Raw genomic sequence first — 19,841 nt, forward strand, 5'->3', positions numbered from 1 at the left:
TCTTACCCTCTCTGGAGCCCTTCTTAGGAGACTCTGCCATACTCATGGACATAATGCCCCTGACGGGCAGTGTAGCCCATGCGCCGTCTCCTTTAGTTCTTCCCACACTGTGAGGCCAGGCCTGTTAGTGATATAATGAGGACACCCAGGCCCAGAATGAGCATGTCTCTTGCCCAGGGTTTGTGGCTAGAGCCAGGAGTTAGCCCAGGTGACCAAAGGATGTACAAGCTTCACCTCCACACCAAACAGCTAAATCTTCGTCCTTAGAACAGTTTTGGAGAATTTCCTGGTGGTCCAGTGGTTAGGACTCTGAGCTTGTACTGCCAAGAGCATGGGTTTGATCTTTGGTCAGGGAACTAAGTTCCCTTAAGCCACACGGTGTGCCTTCCTCACAAAAAAACAGAGAGAGGGGACAGCATTCATTTGTTCATTCAGTCCCTCGTTCAACAAATCCTTTGGAGGCCACTGATGGGCAGGATCTGTGTTAGGCTCTGCATACAGAGACTTTCCCCCGACAGCTCATAAGGAGACTGACCATTAAATGAGTCACAGTCATCAAGGGTTAAGAACAGATGGGGGCAATTAGAGCACCATCAAGGGCAGGTACCCGTAGCCCCTGGTGTAGGGCTGGGGGCCAGGTCAGGGAAAGCTCTTGGACACAGTGAGCTTTAACATGGGCTCCATTTGTGGATGCATTTAAAGTTCTCATCTGAAGCAACTCTCTCTCTCTTTTAAAAAATTAAGTAATTAGGTTGTGTTGGGTCTTAGTTTCATCCTGCAGGATCTTTTGTTCTGGTGCGTGGACTCTGTAGCTGCAGCATGAGGTCCCAGTCACTCCAAGGCAAGAGGGATCTTCATTCCCCAACCAGGGATCGAACCTATGTCCCCTGCATCACGAGGTGGATTCTTAACCACTGGATCATCAGGGAAGTCCCTGAAGCAGCTCTCTTGTTTATGCTGTCTTGATCACAGCACTGTTGACATTGGGGGCCAGGTCATTCTTTGTTGTGGGCACATGGTAGGATCCTGAGCACTGTAGGACATTTAGTAGCCTCTCTGATCTCTACCCACTAGTGATGACCAAGAATGTCTGCAGGGCTTCCCTGGTGGTTCAGTAGTAAAGAATCCACCTGCCGATGCAGGACACACAGGTTTGATCCCTGGTCCAGGAAGATTCCACATGCCGTTGGAGCCACTAAGCCCGAGTGCCACAGCTACTGAGCCTGTGCTCTAGAGCCCGGGAGCTGTAATTACTGAACCCACATGCCGCAACTAGTGAACCCTGTGTGCCCTGGAGCCCATGCTCCTCAACAAGAGAAGCCACCACAATGAGAAGCCCGTGCACAGCAACTAGAGAGTAGCCCCTGCCCACTGCATCTAGCAAAAAAGCCCAGGCAGCAATGAAGACCCAACACAGCCAAAAATAGATAAATAAAACTAAAAAACATCTGCAGACATTGCCAACTGCTGCTGAGGGATGATATTATCCCTGATTGAGAACCACTGGTCCAGAACAGTGCCTCATGTGTGTGTTGAATGATCCTGCCATGGGGGCCCCACTCACTGTGAGATGAGGGTTACTCAGTACCAGGTATCAGTGTTGGGGATGGATGCCGCATATAGCTCCTGGAGAGCCGCAGGGAGGAGGATGCCACAGCCTTTGTTGCTGGCTATACACGATTAGCCATTTAGGTGAACGATGCATCAGAGCAGCTCTATCAGTTAGCACCTATCTAACCGACAGGTGGACTTTGTGGTGACATCTCCACATTATGGGGGCTTCCCACATGGCACAAGTGGTAAAGAACCTGCCTCCCAAAGCAGGAAATGAAAGAGACTCAGTTTCGATCCCTGGGTTGGGAAGATCCCCTGGAGGAGGGCATGGCAACCCACTCCAGTATTCTTGCCTGGGTGGAGGAGCCTGGTGGGCTACAGTACATGGGGTCGAAAAGAGTTGGACACGACTGAAACAACTTAGCATGCACTCTCCATGTTTCCACACAGAACTGTGCTGCAGTCCACGTAGCTTTTTGCTCAAGCAGTGAAAACACTGATGGATGATGTTAGAGACTCCACCTCTTCACCTGGTGCAAATCACTGTGCCACTTGTGATTATCCACTTGCCACCTGATGCGAAGAGCCAACTCATTGGAAAGGACCTTCATGCTGGGAAAGATTGAGGGCAGGAAGAGAAGGGGGAGACAGAGGATGTGATGGTTAGATGGCATCACCGACTCAAAGGACATGAGTTCGAGCAAACTCCCAGAGATAGTGAAGGACCAGGAAGCCTAGCGTGCTGCAGTCCATGAGGTCACAAAGAGTCAGACACGACTGAATTGAGTGACTGAACAAGTCAATGATGAATGTCAAGGATGTCAAGTCTGGTTGGAGCTGTACTTATTAGGCACCTGTTGTATGCCCAGCAGCTTCCCAGGTCCAGGGGTCAGAAAGAAAAAGAGAAAAGCATAATCCAATCATGTATGGGCCTCCCAGCTGAGCATTGGCACTTTCCTCTGGTCTGTTCTGAGAGTCTGGGTGCTTAGCTCTGCTTTGATGTTAAAGCATCCCTCTTTTTAAAAGTTAATTAGTTAGTTAATTTTTGGCTGTCCTAGGTCTTTGTTGCTGTGCGCTGGCTTTCTCTAGTTGCAGCGAGCAGGGACTACTCTCTAGTTGCAGTACACGGGCTTCTCATTTCGGTGGCTTCTCTTGTTGCAGAGCACAGACTCTCGGCACTTAGGCTTCAGGGAGTGCGGCTCACCAGCCCTAGAGCTGAGGCTCAGTAGGTGTGGTACACGGGCTTATTTGCTCCATGGCATGTGAGATCTTCCCTGACCAAAGATCGAACCCATGTTCCCTGCGTTGGCAGGTGGATGCTTACCCACTGTACCACCAGCGAGGTCCATAACCTCAGTCTTGAGAGCAAGTCCTCTGATGGTAGAATCCAGTTATTGTTTGTTGCCAGACCCCAAGTGTCCAGCAAGACAGGTGTCCCTGAATGAGAGAACAGACTCTCAGAGCAAAAAACATCTGTTCTGTCCAAGATTCCTTCTCAGGGAGCACAGGTGATGGAACTCTGTCCCAGGGGGAAGCTCACTGTGCTTCGTGATTACTGACATTTGGGCAAGAGCCGAGCCTGGCTTCCCTCCTGTATAGTCTGGGAACGTGGATGCCCCCCAGGGGTTGTGTGTGGGTGTAAACAGCAGGTGATTAGAACAGGGAATAAAATCCAGGTGGAAAGATCAGACAAATCACCTCTGCCGCCCGACCGTTCCCTCCCCAGCAGCGGCATGAATGGCCCCACACCTTCCTGGCCAAGGTTCCCCCTGTGCCGGTTCTCAGCAGAGACCGAGCAGCCCCTGCTGACGCCGTCTCACCCACCAGGTGCCGTGTTACTCGTATGGGCAGAAGCTGTCCAAGCTGGCCATCCTGAGGATCGCCTGTAACTACATCCTGTCCCTGGCGCGGCTGGCCGACCTCGACTACAGTGCCGACCACAGCAACCTCAGCTTCTCCGAGTGCGTGCAGCGTTGCACCCGCACGCTGCAGGCCGAGGGCCGCGCCAAGAAGCGCAAGGTATGTGCCAGCTGTGCGGGCAGCAGCCTCTGGGGAGGATGGGGAGGTAGGGACTGGAATCCAGGGCGCCTCTTACTCGCGTCCAGAGGCTTCCAAAGGGACCAGCGAGACCAGCCTCTTGGAGGTTTGCTGGGATTCAGGGCTCCTCAGGCCCCTGGGATTGTGTGTGACTATATTCAAGGGGCTTCCCAGGTGGTGCTGGTGGTAAAGAACCCACCTACCAATGCAGGGGATGTGAGAAACATGGGTTTGATCCCTGGGTCGGGAAGATCCCCTGGAGGAGGGCATGGCAACCCACTCCAGTATTCTTGCCTGGAGAATCCCAAGAACAGAAGAGACTGGTGGGCTACAGTCCACGGGGTGGCAAAGAGTCAGGCACAACTGAGCAACTTAGCACACAGCACACTGGTAATGGGGCTCCTGGGTACCAAGGACAGTCCACTTGGGCCTGCGTTTGCTCATCACTTAAATGAGGACAGCTTATCTCTGAAGCTCTTTCTGGTCTTATGTATTCTGGTGCTGAGTTCCCCACTCAGCCCCTGATTAACATCATATTAGAGGGAGATCTCATGGGCTGGTAACTGCCCAAGAGAGCCCTTCAGTATGTTTTGGGAATATGACTTGGCCTGTGGGTTACCTGAGGCTGTGCATTAAGGCAAATCATGTTCATTCATTCATTCGTTCTGAAGGGATTCATAGAGCCCCAGCTGTTTGCTGAGCCTGTTGGGCAGGGGTATAAAAATGATAAACATGTGGTCCCAGAACCTCTGCAGCTCAGAGGATGCTCAGAGACCCTCTTGCATCTGGATGAGGGCAGGAGAGTATAGACAGGAGACCCCGGAGGCCTTTGCTGGGCTACAGGAAGGCCAGGCGGAGGGGACAGGCTGCCTTTCCTGCCCAAGGGAGTTAGAAAGATCACCTTTGTGTAAGTGGTGTTTGAGCTGGGACCAGCAGGACAACCAGGAGGTTGCTGAGCAGATGAAGCAGGAACAGCATTGGAGACGGAGGGAACAGTGTGTACAAAGCCTAATGTGTTTGGAGAAATATAGGCGGGAGGAAAGGTGTCGGGCAAAGCTTTGCTTCCCAGATGGCTTGGCTTCCAGCATTTCCAGCTGGGGGTCATTGCCAGGCAATGCAGAGCAGGGGTTGGGATGCAGCCCTCTGGATCTCTCTGCACACGAAGCTACAGGGAGACAGAGGCTGGGACCCAGCCCATACCCAGAGGAAGGGTAGAGGTGGTTAGAGATGCCTGACTCCCCTGAGCATGCAGGGATGGGGAGAGTGGCGGGGCTGCGGGTGCGGGCAGGTGACTCTAGCATCCTCCATCTGTTCCTTCCTTCCACCTCCTTCTTCCTTCCTGGCCTGCCCTCTCCCCATCCCTGAGCCCCAGCCCCCCTTCCAAGGAGGCCCTTCTCTGGGTTCTCCAGGCCTTCCAGAGGCCCCTTCAAGAGGCTTCCAGGCAGAGAGACCCCTGTGGACTCTCCTGCCCACAGCAGGGAGGGGCCCAGCACATCCCCACCACCAGCCACTGCTGTGTTGATGGCGTGTTGCAATCCTGGGAGTGATTTAACATAGACCAATTAGGTGAAATCTTCATCTAGTGGGTGAGAAAGGAAGCACCACTGGCTGCTTGCAGGGCGGCTTTCCTCTGGAAAGTGACACGGATAAATTAAGGGCATGATTGATGGCTCCATGCAGTGCTCTGTGACAAAGGAGGGTTGTAAACTCTGGGTGAACTTCCCCTGGCATTTGGGCTGTCGGAGGTGTGGATGGGCAGGGTGGGCAGGCGCCATTTCCCCCGTTTATGCCCCTCGTCCCCACCCCCACCCCAAGTCCTCCCCTCACCCACCAAAGGCCAGAGTGCCGCCCCCTCTTCCCTGTTCTGTGGAGCAGAGTGTCCTGGACTGGGGAAGAGGAGAGACGCTTGGAAGGTGAGAGGAGAAGGAAGGGGAGTGGGTTGACGATGGCCAGCAGAGATGAGTTTTTGGCTTCCCTGAAATCAGCCCAAATCTAACACACCTTAGAGCCCATCTGGTCCAGCCTCCCCATTGTCCAGATTGGGAAACAGGTGTTAGATGGTGAATAAGAGCATCAAACAGGCTTCTCTAGTGGTTTAGACATTAAAAGAATCTGCCTGCAATGCAGGAGACCCAGATTCAATCCCTGGGTTGGGAAGATCCCCCAGAGAGGGACATGGCAACCCACTCTAGTATTCTTGCCTGGAGAATCCTATGGACAGAGAAGCCTGGCAGGTTACCATGGGTTCACAAAGAGTCAGACACGACTGAGTGTCTAACACTTTCACTTTTAAGAGCATAAAACAGCCCTGAGTTCAAGGCATGGTTCACCACCTACTAGTTGTGTCATTTTGGACCCATTTTTTAACCGCTTTTTGCCTCAGTTTTCTCCTCAGTCATTGGGGATGTGGAAGCATCGGTGATTTCCAAGGCTGTTTGCAGTCTGATTTCCAAGTAGAGATCCTGCCTCACCTCTGAAGGGCAAGGGACCCCGGGCATCCTGTAGCCCCTCCTGCCAAGTGGGATGTCCTGAGGCTGCCATCTCCCGAGGACTGTGCCTGGACAACCACCATTACCAAGAGGACTTAGAGGGAGGGGTGGGACAGGGTCCTGGAGCTGTTGGGACATCTTCAGGCCCCACCACTGTGCTGGCAGATTGGCTGACCACAGCATCACCCCATTCCTGCTGTGTGTGCTTTCCTGCATCTCTGTCACCATGCAGGTAGGTAAGTTTCAAGGTGTCCTCAGGATGGTCTTCAGTGACCGCCGAGTGACCCTGAGTGACTTGAATAGGCTACTGTTTTGTTAATCAGAACCCCTGGAAATACATTCATTCATTCATTGATTCATTCAGTGTTTATCAAGCACTGGCAGTGAGTTATATGTTGGGAAATCCCAACCTGAGCACATGGGTGCCATGATGGGTGTTAGCAATGAGACTTGAGCTTCCCAAGTCTCTGTAGATAGACTTCCCCCTTGGCCCCGCAGTAAAGAATCTGCTTGCAATGTAGAAAATGCAGGAGACGCTGGTTCTATCCCTGGGTTGGGAAGATTCCCTGGAGGAGGGCATGGTGACTCACTCCAGTATTCTTGCCTGGAGAATCCCCATGGACAGAGTTACAGTCCATAGGGTCGCAAAGAGTCAGACATGACTGATGTGACTGAACATACACACACAGAGTCTCTGTGGACAGAGCATGTGGATGCAGCGGGGCGGCGGAGAGTGGGGGGTTCAGATGAAGCCCCTGTTACCTGTCCCCTGCAGCCACTCAGGGCGACCTGAGGGTTTGGGGATGCAAGTGAGTCAGGCTTACATTCTAATGAAGGATAAAGAAAGGAAGAAACTAAAAAACATTCTGATGTAAGTGACCAGCTGAAAGGAAGTCCTCCATAAATGATCACCAGCAATCCCATCGATGGCACCCTGAGCTGTCCCACTCAAGGGTGGCTCCCTCACAGTTCATGTGCCCCAGGGGCTGGGTGACCCTTTTCCAGGACGCCTCCTTGAGAGATTGTTTTCTGTGTCCGCTGATAAGCTGCCTTGTCCCTCCAGGCCTGTGTTAAGAATGGGATTTAAAGTGAACTTGACTTACCCCCTGGGCCCCTAGCGTATCCTTTTGTCCATCCCAGCCTTGCCTTGCTGGGGGTGGGCACCCACATCCCTTGACTGGTGAGTCCTCCATCTCTGGGCCTCACAGGATGTGACTCTGAGGATCCAGGGTCCATCTGGAAGCCCCAGTCATGCAGAGAGGCCCATCAGAGGCTGCCGAGCTGAGAGACAGGTGGGAGTGGAAGGGCTCCGCAGAGCTCAGCTCCGACTCGGGCCACAGCCGGAGATAACGCGCCTTAAGCACCTGGCTCTGGGCCATGTTTCCGCAGCTCCTGTTTTTGAAGCAGTGACTCCTAGGAGCTTCTGAGGAGGAGGAGAAGAAAGAGCGGCAGAGCTGTTCCACACCTGGGCTGGATCTGCATTGCTGAACCTCAGAATAGGAGAAGACCAGTTTCCCACAATCTAGGGCACTGCCTTCCAGTGATTTGAAGCTATTGAATAAAATAATAGCAACAATAACAACAATAATGGCAACAAAAAAAGCAATAGCAGCAGCAGCAGCAGCTACTGAAGTTGATGGTATAGTTTAAGCCCTGGTGATAAATGACCAGTAAGTTCTTGTCCCCCACCAAGTTGCTCACAGGCCTCGGGGCTGTTCCCTGGTGACTCTGGTAAAGAATCCGCCTACTAATGCAGAAGACTCGGGTTTGATCCCTAAATTGGGAAGATCACCCGGAGAAGGAAATGACAACCCACGCCAGTATTCTCGCCTGGAGAATCCCCATGGACACACACACAGAGAAAAGTCAGTCATGGTGTGCTGAGCTCGGGGCTGTACCAGTCACCTGGGCAGTGATTGGTGATCCCAGGCTGTGACAGTAGCTGTCAGTGCCAGCCGGGCTGGGGAGGTGGGCTCTGCAAGTCTAGAGGCTGCTCCTCACCTGTGGGCAGTCTTCAGCCAGAGGATGCGCCAAGGCTGGTGTGGCTCCATCAGATCCGTGTCGTCCCCCTTTTCCTACTGCTTTCTGGGCAGGGGGAACTTTTGGTGGTGATGGCAGGTTGGAGGGTAGTCGCACTCCCCTTTGGAAGGACATCTTGGGTGCAGACTTCTGTGTTTTGGTGCTGGGGGCAAGCTGAGGTGGCACATTGGTTTTGGGGTTAGGGAGTCAGTGGGAGCCAAGATACTCTGTCTGGTATCTGAGCCCTGGAGTGTGGGAGACAGCAACTCCACAATTCCTCTGTCTTCTGTGTCCCCACTGAGCGGCATGGTCCTAGCTCTGTCTCCCCGTCGCATAGATGGTCACCTCCATTGGGGCTTTGGCTTCTACTTCTCCAAGGCGAGTTGACCCCGGAAGTGATTGCTATGGCCCTTTCTGGTAAGACTTGCCAAGCTGAGGTCACTTCAGCCCCTTAACTATCTAAATGACTAAATGTGTTTCGCTCCCTTCCCCTCTGCCCATCACAGGCATTTCACACAGATTTGAAAATCACTCAGAGAGACTGTTGGGACCCCAGCGCACCACAAGAATACTGACAATACCTGACGTTCTTAGAGCCTGGTTCTCATGCTAGGCGTGGTGCTGGGTGTTTAGTACTTCTGACGGATCACCCTGTTGACTCCTCCCTCCCCCCAATCCTTCGAGGTGGAGACTGGTGTTGTCCCCTGTGCGTGAGTGCTGTTGCTTCAGACATGTCCGACTCTTTGCAACCCTGTGGACTGTAGCCCACCACGATCCTCTGTCTATGGGATTCTCCAGGCAAGAATATTGGAATGGGTTGCCATGCCCTCCTCCAGGGCATCTTCCCGGTCCAGGGATCGAACCCACATCTCTTATGTCTCCAGCATTGGCAGTCGGGTTCTTTACCGTTAGCACCATCTGGGAAGCCTGGTGTTGTCCCAGGAACAATGAATCCAAGGCTCAGAGGCCTGAGGAACTGGCCAGTAAGAGGTGCCGGGCGGTGGCGGGGGGGGGGCCCTGCTGCTTCCCTGTCCTGCCCCCTGCATGGAAATGGGATGGTGAGAGGAGGTTCTATTTCTACATCCCCTGGGCCATGTTACTGAGTTAAATACCATGTGCTTTAAAAGTCCATGGAGCCTATCTCTGCTGGGAAAGAAGGGGGGTGGGTGGGAAACCACCATCAAATTCCCTTCTCGTCATAAAAATGGATGCAATTTATTTTTTCTGGCATTCCAATTACACAGACGTTTGTCGCCAGCTGTTTGTTCTAACGTAGAGCATTCTCTCAGCTGCTGTTTCCCCTCTCGCATTTGACACTGTGAGGCCACAGGCCTGGCAGGCACTGACCTTGGGGAGCGCGTTTGGCTAGGGAGCCTCCCAGGTTAGGCTGGAGCTGGCTGCCCTGGGACGCAGAACGTGGTCGTCTGATGTTCCCCGGGTGGTCCCGAGGTGGGGGAGAGGCTGGGGCGCTGCTTTCCCCTCTCCTTTCACACTGCCTTCATTTCCTCCCCCTCTTCTCCCCTCACTCACAGACCCCAGCCCTCCTCCCCACTACACTGTGTGTGAATGAAAACTCAGGGTCTCTGATGGTGAGAAAGAAGCAAAGCCTCACACTCAATCACAGAGACCATGGAAAGTTCCCTCTGATGCTTAAGCCACTACCTCTCAGAGAACCCCCTGGAGCACCACTTTGATCCAGGGTACACCCTGGAAACCCCTTGAAAGACTTGGTGGTCCCGCATCCAGGATGCTATAGGTGGGGGTTCAGTTGAGAGAACCCTACAGTTCTTTTAAGTTTCTGTACTGCTGTCATTTAACTTTAAGGCACATGCAATAGGGAGACCCTTGGCAAGACCATGAAGTAGGCAAAGAGTAGGCTTTGGCTCTGGAGACCTGGGTTCGAGTCCTGGAACTGGTACTTTCTGCCTGTGGGACCTTGGGTGTGTTACCTAACTTCTCTGAGCCCCTGTTCTCGCATGTGTGAAGGGAGAGCTTACATACCTTCCTTGCTGCCTTGCTCAAAGGCTTCAACAACATCCCATAGGAGAAAGGGCTGGCCTTTTCTCAGTGCCAGGAAGGAAATCTCATGAATTTACAGCTACAAGGTAACAGCTTCATATGGAACCCCAGGAAGGATCATCTCAGGAACAGGCAATGCCAAGAATGGATGAACCACCAGCCCAAGGTAGATGAGGGCAAATTGTTTTGAATGGTGGACTCCTGTTTGTCCAGCGCTCAGGGCAGAGCTCTGGCCCTGCATCCTTAAAGGGGGCGGGCATCTCACCAGCCCAGAAACTCATGGGCTTTCAAAATTCATGGATTCATACCAAAGAACAAGCAATAACCTGTGGCTTTACATGATCATAATGCTATTAAACAGACTCTCACCCCAGTGGCTCAGTGGTAAAAGAATCCGCCTGCCAAGCAGGAGATGTAGGTTCGATCCCTGAGTCGGGAAGATCCCCTGGAGAAGGAAATGGCAACCCATTCCAGTATTCTTGTCTGGGAATTCCCATGGACAGGGGAACCTGGGGGGCTACAGAACATGGGGGTCACAAAAGAGTCTGACATGACTGAGTGACTGAACACCACCACCAACACCAAAGACCACACTGACTGGGTGGGGAGCTCCCACTGGGTGCCCAGCACCTCCCATACTTTATCTCTACCCCTTTTGCTAACCCTGCACTTTGGCACCACTTCCCCCGTTGTATGGAGGGGAAACTGAGGCCCTGAGAAGGGCAGTAACTTGCCCAAGGTCTTGCTCTAGAAGCAATGGAGCCGCTTTGGTTCTAGTCTCCGAGGGCTTCAGCTCCTGCGGGCAGCAGGGTCCTAAAGTTCACATACCACCCAGCAGGGTGGCCCATGCCCCCGGAGACCCCCAGCAAATGGGGGTACAGGGCCTTGTGGTGTGGGTGAGGGGAGCAACAGCTCTTATGTAAGCAGCCAGGCTGCGGCTGCAGCGCGTGGAAACTCCATTTAGCCACGGGGAGCCAATAGCCCGCCGCCGCTGGGGGTGAAGGGGGGTGGGCTGGTCTGGGGGTGGGGGTGTCAGCAGCCCCGATCCACCCCCACCCTCCCCGCGCCCCGCAGCGCCGCCGCCGCCGCCAGTGAGGCCTGACACCGGGTTAAGTCGCCCGGCGGCCTCTGGCTGCAGCTGGGAGCGCGCCTGGTTCCCATTCGGGCGCTGTGGTTTTGATTAGCTGTTCCGCGAGGCAGGCCTGGTGGCGCAGCCCTGGGAGCTCCGCTGGAACACAGGGTCCCCCGCCCGGCCGCCGCGGCCCCCCCTCCTGGCAGCCCCAGACTCCAGATGTTCCGAGCGCTCGCTGGGAAGGCCTGCTGGCGCCACGGAGGGCAGAGGGCAGGGAAAGCACGCGAGCTGGAAGCCCAAGCACTCAGTCACCGCGGGGCTTGGCAGCCCGCCCAGCCCTCTGCTGGCACATTCCCCAGCTCTCCCCTGGCCATCTGTTCCCAAAAAACCCTTTCAGAGCCTCATCATCACTCACGATACAACAGCGCGAGCAGCTGGTTTGGAGGCAGCAGGGAAAACCGTGCAAAAGGTCCTTTGTGAGAGAGGAAACTCGCTTATGAATAACAGGGCTGGACGCCGTAAAAGTTGGCGGCTGGAATCCCTGTTTCTCAGGCGCCGCTGTTTTCTCCCGACTCTTTATCTCTGCTTTTTATTTCGTTTCCCCTTGTTTGCTTTTAATGTTGTTTCTTCCTCTTCTTGCACCAGTTGTGACTTTTCTTGCTCCTCCGAGGTGCCTGAAGGCCACCTCATTAGGTCTCCTGGATGATGCCCGACTGTTTTTTTTTTTTTTTTCCTGTTCTCTAAGCTGTTAAAATTGGGGATGGTTAGAAGTGACTGTTTTTGTAAAACCTTGGCTGGAGGAGACAGGGCAGGAAGAAGGTGCCCGGGAGGGCATAGTGCGGGCAGGGCAGCAGAAAATCGTAAACTGGAGGAAGGGTGGAGGGCAGAGAGGGTGCAGAGACCCCCACCAGCTCGTCAGAAGGAGACGCTTAGGGAGAAGAGTGGCATTAATGAAACACCCAGTGCTGGGCTCCCTGGCTGATTGCAGTATGACATGAAGCCTTTTTTAAGAACTGCTGCCGCTGCCAAAAACTTCTGGGAGATGTCTGCCTGGAATTTGGGCGCCTCCTGGGAGGGTCATCAGGGGCCCTTGGGGTGCTGGGGGAGTACTGGCCGCTGGGAGGCCCGCACTAGGGAGGAAAGGAGAGGGCAAGGCCTGTCTGCCTCCCTCAGACCCCCCTGGACCCCTGAGGAGGAGCTGAGAGTCAGGCCCAGGCTACCAGGTGGAGGTGGGGACAGGGACGCCTCCCCAGGTGTCCGATGCTGGTGACAGCATGGGGGTGTCACAGGTCAGGGGCAGGGAACTAGGGGCTTCCTTTTCCTCTCTCAATTCCTACAAACCTTTATTCCTTGCCTACCCCCCACACTATTCCGTGAGACCCAGAAACTCAGCCACCCCTCACCCCAGCAGTGGAAAAAACCTGTCTTCCATACGGCTATGGGTTGTCGGCTCTTCCTTCACCAGCTGAGGCTCTGGCTCTGGAGGGCATAACATCTGCACTTTGGCTAAAACAGTAAAAGAACCCGCCTGCCAATGCAGGAGACACAGGTTCAGCCCCTGGGTTGGGAAGATCTGGAGAAGGGAATGGTTATTGACTCCAGTATTCTTGGTGGAGAATCCCATGGACAGAATCCCTGGCAGGCTACAGTCTATGGGGCCGCAAAGAGTTGGACCCAACTAAGCGACTACACTTTGAGTTTTCTCTCATCTGTGCTTTACTCAGGTCCACTACTTCACGCCTTTCTCCTCTCTGCCCATTTTCAGTTGGAGAGATGGCAGCTCCGCAGGACAAAATATGAGATGTATCACAATTTCAGGGCAGTTGGTCTCCTGATCTGAAGGGCTGGGCATGGGCTGATTTCCCCCATCTCTGCTAAGGCCTGGGCGGGCAGGTGTGTGGTCTGGACACTGAGGCTGGTCTCAGCTTTGCCCTGGGGGCTGTGCAAATGGTGGCTTAGCTCCGTTGTCTTATCTGGGAGATGCCAGCCTGCCTCCCTGTCTTTCTAGGGATCAGTGGCACAAAGGATGTGAAATTCTTTTGTGAGCTCTGCCTTTCCTCCTGTGTCTTCTGGTCTTTGTGGGGCTGAAGTTGAGGAGGGCCTAGGGAAGGACGGGTGGCCATTGGCCCCAGGCCTCTGGTGATGATGTGGAGTCTGTCCAGTGACCAGAGCTTGCTTTCTAGCCCAGGGGCTTCGAGAGGACCAGGGAGAGGCGGGGGACAGGGGGACAAGGCTGCCTTCCCACTGGGGTGACCAGGCCCGTCCTGCCCACTGCCCAGCCTTGAGCCCCTGCCCCTGGTACAATGGACAGCTGGGCATAGGGGGCGCCAGTAGGCCCTAGTTCCCCACCTGTCTTCAAGCTGGTCATCCTTTTTCTACCTGCCCCCACAGACCAGAGGCAATAGGGTGAAGTATAGATCACTGCCTTCCTTGACCTCCTGGTGTAAGTGTTTCTAGACGATGAAGTAGGGAGCCTCTCTCGCCTTCAAGGTGTTCGTTCTCTGCCCAGGCTTCACGGCCACCTGCAGCCCCACTGCCCGGTTCCTCCCCGGCTTGGTTCATCCCCACCTGAACCCCTCCCTGCAGCTCTGCGGAGAGCCAGGTGTGCCAGCCTCCCTGTCCTGCTTGGGACCCCTCAGGGGCTTCCCACAGTCGCCTGCCCCTCTCCCCAAGTGACCTGGCTCCAGCCGGTCACTCTGGGTATCCCAATTTACACTCTAGCCACACGGAACTCCTCACGCAGAGGGGCTATTTTTGGCCTCTGTGCTCATACTGTCCCTTCTGCCTGGAATGCCCTTCTCCGCTGTCTGTCTGGCCACCTCCTGCTCATGCTGGAAGGCTCAGCTCCTCCTGGAAGCCCTCTCTGACCCCCACCGCAGCCTCCTCAGGGCCCCAAAGCACGGCCACCTCCATGCCCTTACACAGGGGTGAATAGAGTCTAATTCAGGCAAGCATCCTGTGATACACTATGAAGTTATGATAGAACATATTATATTACGTGATCCTCTATTATGTAATACTTTAGAGCTCGTTTTTTGTCACTATTATATTTTTACATAATTTGTTACCTGATAAATTATGTGCTATTAAAGCTCTCTACTGTGGATTGACATATATACACTACCATGTGTAAAGTAGATAGCTAGTGGGAAGCCGCTATATAACAGGGAGCTCAGCTCGGTACTCTGTGATGACCTAGAGGGGTGGGATAGGGGTGGTGTGGAAGGGAAGTTCAAGAGGGAGGGGATATATGTATACATATAGCTGGTTCACTTCACTGTACAGCAGAAACTAACACAACATTATAAAGCAATTATACCCCAATTAAAAAAAAGCAACTCTGTTCTACATTACATTACACAGTGTATGCTTAATGTACCTTCTAGCTGGACTGTGAGCCCTTTCATCTTTGTGTCCCAGCTCTTGGCACATATGTGTGTGTGTGTTAGTCGCTCAGTCATGTCTGATTCTTTGCAACCCCCTGGACTGAAGCCTGCTAATCTCCTCTGTCCATGGAATTCTCCATGCAAGAAAATGGAGTGGGTTGCCATTCCCTTCTCCAGGGGATCTTCCCAACCCAGGTATCCCATATTGAAGGCAGGTTCTTTACCATCTGAGCCACCAGGGAAGCCCCATAGGAAGCCATGAAATAATGCACAACATTCCTTCCATGAAAATCCACACATCTGGGGCTGAATGTTCCTGGGCTGAAGGCTGAGACTCTCGGAAGGATGAACTAGGGGTTTCAAGACACAGACACAAAAGTGCCCCTGGGCTCCTCCCAGGCTCCTGTTTGGGGAATTCCAGCTCTTGTTGGCCTGAATCAGTGAGAAAAGCTTTGCATTTTAGATCACAGAAACTCCTCCAGCAGCAGTTTAAACTCACAGGGCTCCTGTTTCTCACAGTTAGGAAAGGTGAAGTGAGGTAACTATTCCCTGGCTCCAAGTCTTCAGTGATGCTAAGACCTCAGGCTTCATTTTTGGTCTTTACCTCATGGCTACATAATGGCTGCCACAGCACTGAGTACTTCATCCACACACTGCATGCAAGGCAGGGCAGGGCCTTGCCACTAAGAGCTTTTGTCTCCTCAGCAGTTCAGCCAATCCTTCCCAGACATCCCTTACCCAGGCTGAAAGAGAGGGTGCTCTCCCTGAAGCAGAGGAAGACATCAAGTCCTCTCAGCTGGAAGGACAGCCAGGTCAACAGCGACGTGGCTAATCTCTCAAAAGTTGATCTTGAGTTGTGACAGAGTGATTTTCTTCCCAGTGAGGCTAAACAGTGTCATAACCTTAACCACAGTACCAGAACCTCATCTCTGTGAGTTTGCCATTACTCACTGCAGCCCCCAAAATTGAGGGCCAGTAGCCCAGGTGGTGCTAGTGGTAAAGAACCCGCCTGCCAATGCAGGAGATGCAGGTTCAATCCCTGGGCCGGGAAGATCCCCTGGAGAAGGAAATGTCAACCCATTCCAGTATTCTGGAGAATACTGCGGACAGAGGAGCCTGGCTGGCTACACTCCATGGGGTCGCAAAGAGCTGGACATGACTGAAGAGACCTAGCATGGATGCGACCCCATTTTCACTGGACAGCACTGAGGTCCAGAGAACCGAGGTGACCGGGCCAGGCTGCTGGTGGCCTCATCAGTCTGCACAGTGCTTTTCAGCTTGCAGAGCCTCTCACACTCTTTATCGTCTTTAGTCCTGCAGTGACCTCCTGAAATCCACATTTCTTACTGAGCTAGATGAGGAGTCTGGGACTTAGGGGGGTGAAGTTGCCAAGGGCCCATCCAGCTGGGTGGCCGGGCAAGACTTAGGAAGGCTCATCCACTTCTGTGAAATAGGCACTTCTGAGTCTAGACCATCACTGGCCCCTGTTCTCCCAAGGTGAGAGGTCTGACAGTGCAGGGCCCCAAGCTGGGGGACTGGGGTCTGAGTCTCAGCCCAGTCACTTGTGAGCTCTGTCGCCTCGGGCCTTCTCCAAGCTTCACTTTCTTTGTAAGACATGGCTAGAGATGTCCACGGGTAAGGAGGGTTCAAGGTAATGATGGCCTTGAGAGAGCCTCGTCAGCTGGATGTGCTCATTAGTCACTGGTGTTCCTAGACGTCACTGCTGTCCATTACAAAGGTAGGCAGAGGGAGCCCACATGTCCCCTCCCCATCCAGTGACTTACACTGGGTTGCTAGGCAGTGGACATCAGGTCTGTCCCTCTGCCATGTGTGTGTGTGTGTGTGTGTGTGTGTGTGTGTACATGCACAGGTTTGCTGGGCATAAGTAGTCGCTATCTGCCAGGATCAGATGGAGGGCCTCACATGTGGTGGGCTGAGTTCCCGGCACTGGGGAGGTGCTCGGAACTTATAGGTTTCAAATCTCCCCCTTTTCCCAAGGGATCAGGAGCCCTTAGAGTTGGTTCCATTGTAGCAGGCAGGATAGAGCCAGGCAGCTGGGCACACAGGGGCAGCCCAGTGACCCCACCCACAGCCGGGAGAACAGTGACAAGGTGTTGCTGGGATCTACTCTGCCTTCGCCCTCAGGACGGTGAGGCATTCCTGACACCCATCCCCACCAGCATCACCACCACCACACACACAGAGGGTGTGGGTGGCAGCCAGTGTGGTTATTTGCAAAGGTTTAGCCCTGTGCACCCAAGGGCAAAACCCTCCTCCTCTGCATACATTGGGTTGGCCAAAAAGTTCAACAGTTTTTCTGTAAGATCGTAGAGAAAAACCTGAACAAACTTTTTGGCCAAGCCACTACATGCAGTAGTTCTTTTATTTTTCTTCAGACTTTAACCTTTTTATTTTGTATTGGGGTATAGCCCATTAACAACGTTGTGATAGGTTCCAGTGAACAGAGAAGGGACTCAGCTATACACATACATGTATCTATTTGTGGTTCGTCATTTACTGTATCTCTAGCTACATGGGGACAAAAAGATGAAGCAAGCTTGAAGGACCCTTTACATTTATTTCAAAATAAATAGTTTTTAAAAGTTTGTTTATTTTAATTGGATGATAATTACTTTACAATATTGTGATGGTTTTTGCCATACATCAACTTGAATTGACTATAGATATGCATGTGTCCCCCCCATCCTGACCCTTCCCACCTCCCTCCCCACCCCATCCCTCTAGGTTATCCCAGAGCACTGGCTTTGGGTGCCCTGCTTCATACATCGAACTCACACTGGTCATCTATTTTGCATATGGTACTTACATGTTTCAATGCTATTCTTTCAAATCATCCCACCTTGTCCTTCAAGAATAAATAAATTCCTACTATGCGCTAGGAATTGTCCTAGGTACTGGGTCACTTTGGGGAACAAAACCGACAAAGGCCCCACCCTTTGGAACTCGGGGTAAATGACACAGGCCAGATAGGAAAGCTCACCGGAGAGCCCTGCTTCTGAGCCCACTGTGCTGAGTCTGTGGACAGCTCTTACGAGCATGACTCCCTGGTGTCCCAGGTCAGAGCAGCTGAGCAGAAACGGCTGGGAGGCCAGCTCCTGGAGCAGGTGCAGTGAGAGCCCCCAGAACCACAGCCAGTGGCCTGATGGCGTGAGAAGAAACAGAAGAACAAAAAGAGCAACGCCAGAGGCTCAGAAGAGCCAGGAGGCATGGAGCCATTCAGTGTCAGGGTAAAGGGCTCAGAAGCCTCCGGGACCTGGAGGGTCTTCTGTAGGCTGATGTTCCCCGGGCTTGACCTTGAGTTGTTAGGAGGAAGCCAAAGTATATCCAGTAGCATCTGACGGAGAATGCAGGGAAGCGCATCAATTATCAAGAACTGGGACCTGTCCAAGCCGTTCGGGCACAGAAAACACGCGGCTTCCTTTCTCTAGGGAAACTCACTTCAGCTCGGGGGCTGCTTCTCTTGGGCGGGTTGGGGGGTGGTCCTTGTCTGTTTTGCTCCCTGCGGGACACTCATGGGCTCTGAATGGAGCCTGGCATGGTCTGAACACTCAGTAAGTGTTCCCCAAATGAATGGAAGCGTGGAAGTCCAAGCAAGTGAGCTGTTTCCAGCAGTCCTCCACATATCCCATGGGCATCTCCTTGGTGCCCAGTTCCCAGTGGAGCCCTGGTCACCTGATGGGGAGACAGTTCCTGTCGTAGTCAACTGACATGCAGATGGGGGAGACAGGGGCATATACGCATATGCACACTGATGCGTGGCTGCCTAGCGCTAGGGGCTTGGCTTCCCAGCCATCGTGTTCTTCTTTTAAAGTAATTAATTTTTGGCTGTGCTGGGTGAGTCTTCACGGCTGCACACCGGCTTTCTCTAGCTGCAGCCAGTGGGGCTATTCTTTGCCGTGGTCCACGGGCTTCTCCCTGCAGTGGCTTCTCTTGTTTCAGAGCACAGGCTCTAGGCACACAGGCTTCAGTAATTGTGCCGCATGGGCTTAGTTGCTCCAAGGCGTGTGGGATCTTCCTGGACCAGGGATTGAACCTGTGTCCCCTGCATTGGGAGGCGGATTCTTAACTGATGGATCACCAAGGAAGTCCAGCCATTGTGTTCTTTAATCCTCTCTTCAACCTCAGACTGTAGACTACTATTATTACCCTTTTACAGGTGGAGAAACAGAGGCACAGAGAGGTTAAGTAACCGCTCAGATACACACAGCTAGTAGAATGGGAAAGTAAGGCTCACACAGAGTCCATCTGATGCCATAGCCGGAACATTTAACCACTGTGCTGCCTTGCCTCTCAGTGGGGGTGTGTGTGTTTGGGAGTGTCTCTGTGTGCATTTAAGTGTATGTGTGGGTACATGTGTGGGTGAAAGAGTCATTTCTCTTCCTGGAACCTCTGTGGTGTCACTGATAGTCAAGGTGATGGTGAGTAAAGAGCCCTGATCAGAGATGCCCCAACGCTCCCTGGCTCCCATGGTAACTTCAGAGTCTAGATATAAGGGGCTTAGGGAAAATGGGAAGGGCCAGAGGAGGGGTTTGGACACTGTTTTTGCAGAAATCATTTGGTTATTTGGGTTGTCCAGGGCCTCATGGCTTCTCCCAGCTACCCCATTATTGCCTCCATGCATCCTGAAGTATCAATAGCTAGACTTTTACTGAGGGTCTCCTCAAGACATGCTGTGGGCTTTGCAAAGGCTTGCAGGCTGTGGGCTTTGCAAAGGTTTGCAGGCTGGCACTTTGGCATGGATTGGCTTGTCTGTCTGGTGCCCCATCACTCCTGCTGTCGATTTGCTATAAGGATTGGAGAGGGGAGACTGGAGATGTGCAGAAGGGTGGTGCGGAGTGATCTTAAGCCCTGGGGATCCCTGACACTGTGGTTGGGGATGTGTGTGTGTGTGTGTGTGTGTGTGTGTGTGTGTGTGTGTGTGTGTGTGTAGTGTTGGTGGCAGATCGTGTGAGAGTCATAAGTCAGGGCCCATGGGAAGCTTCCAGGGAGCAGGACCTTCCTCACCTGGCTAGGCCACCTGTCTGCCCAGCTGTCTGCTCTCCTCCAGCCTGTCTGTGGGGCAAGGTCAGGGGCTCCTTGTGCTTCTGGGGTCTGGAAGAGCAGCATGCAGCCAAGTGGAGTTGGCTGGACACTCCCAGGATGGGAAGCAGATGGGAGACTGCAGCAGCTGGGCTCAGGCCTCACCCAGGCCAGCTTGACCCTTGCCCTATACTGTGGGGTGGGGTGGGATGGGGGCCAAGAAAG

The 19,841-nt window shown here is 53.3% G+C and overlaps 1 protein-coding gene across 2 annotated transcripts in view; it reads left to right on the plus strand.

The window, feature by feature from the left end:
* ATOH8 (atonal bHLH transcription factor 8) overlaps window positions 1-19,841 on the plus strand; it is a 41,451-nt gene that overhangs the window by 9,591 nt on the left and 12,019 nt on the right. The window contains exons 2-3 of one of the 2 annotated variants that reach the window (XM_061155265.1): window positions 3,382-3,573; window positions 7,470-8,862. In XM_061155265.1, coding sequence (XP_061011248.1) covers window positions 3,382-3,573; window positions 7,470-7,490 — 213 coding nt within the window. In that variant the 3' untranslated portion in view covers window positions 7,491-8,862. Of the gene's footprint in view, window positions 1-3,381; window positions 3,574-7,469; window positions 8,863-19,841 lie in introns of those variants that run through there. The other variant, XM_061155266.1, reaches the window with a different exon arrangement.

This window comes from Dama dama, chromosome 11 (genome assembly GCF_033118175.1).
Source record: "Dama dama isolate Ldn47 chromosome 11, ASM3311817v1, whole genome shotgun sequence".
In the NCBI taxonomy this organism is placed as follows: Eukaryota; Metazoa; Chordata; class Mammalia; order Artiodactyla; family Cervidae; genus Dama; species Dama dama.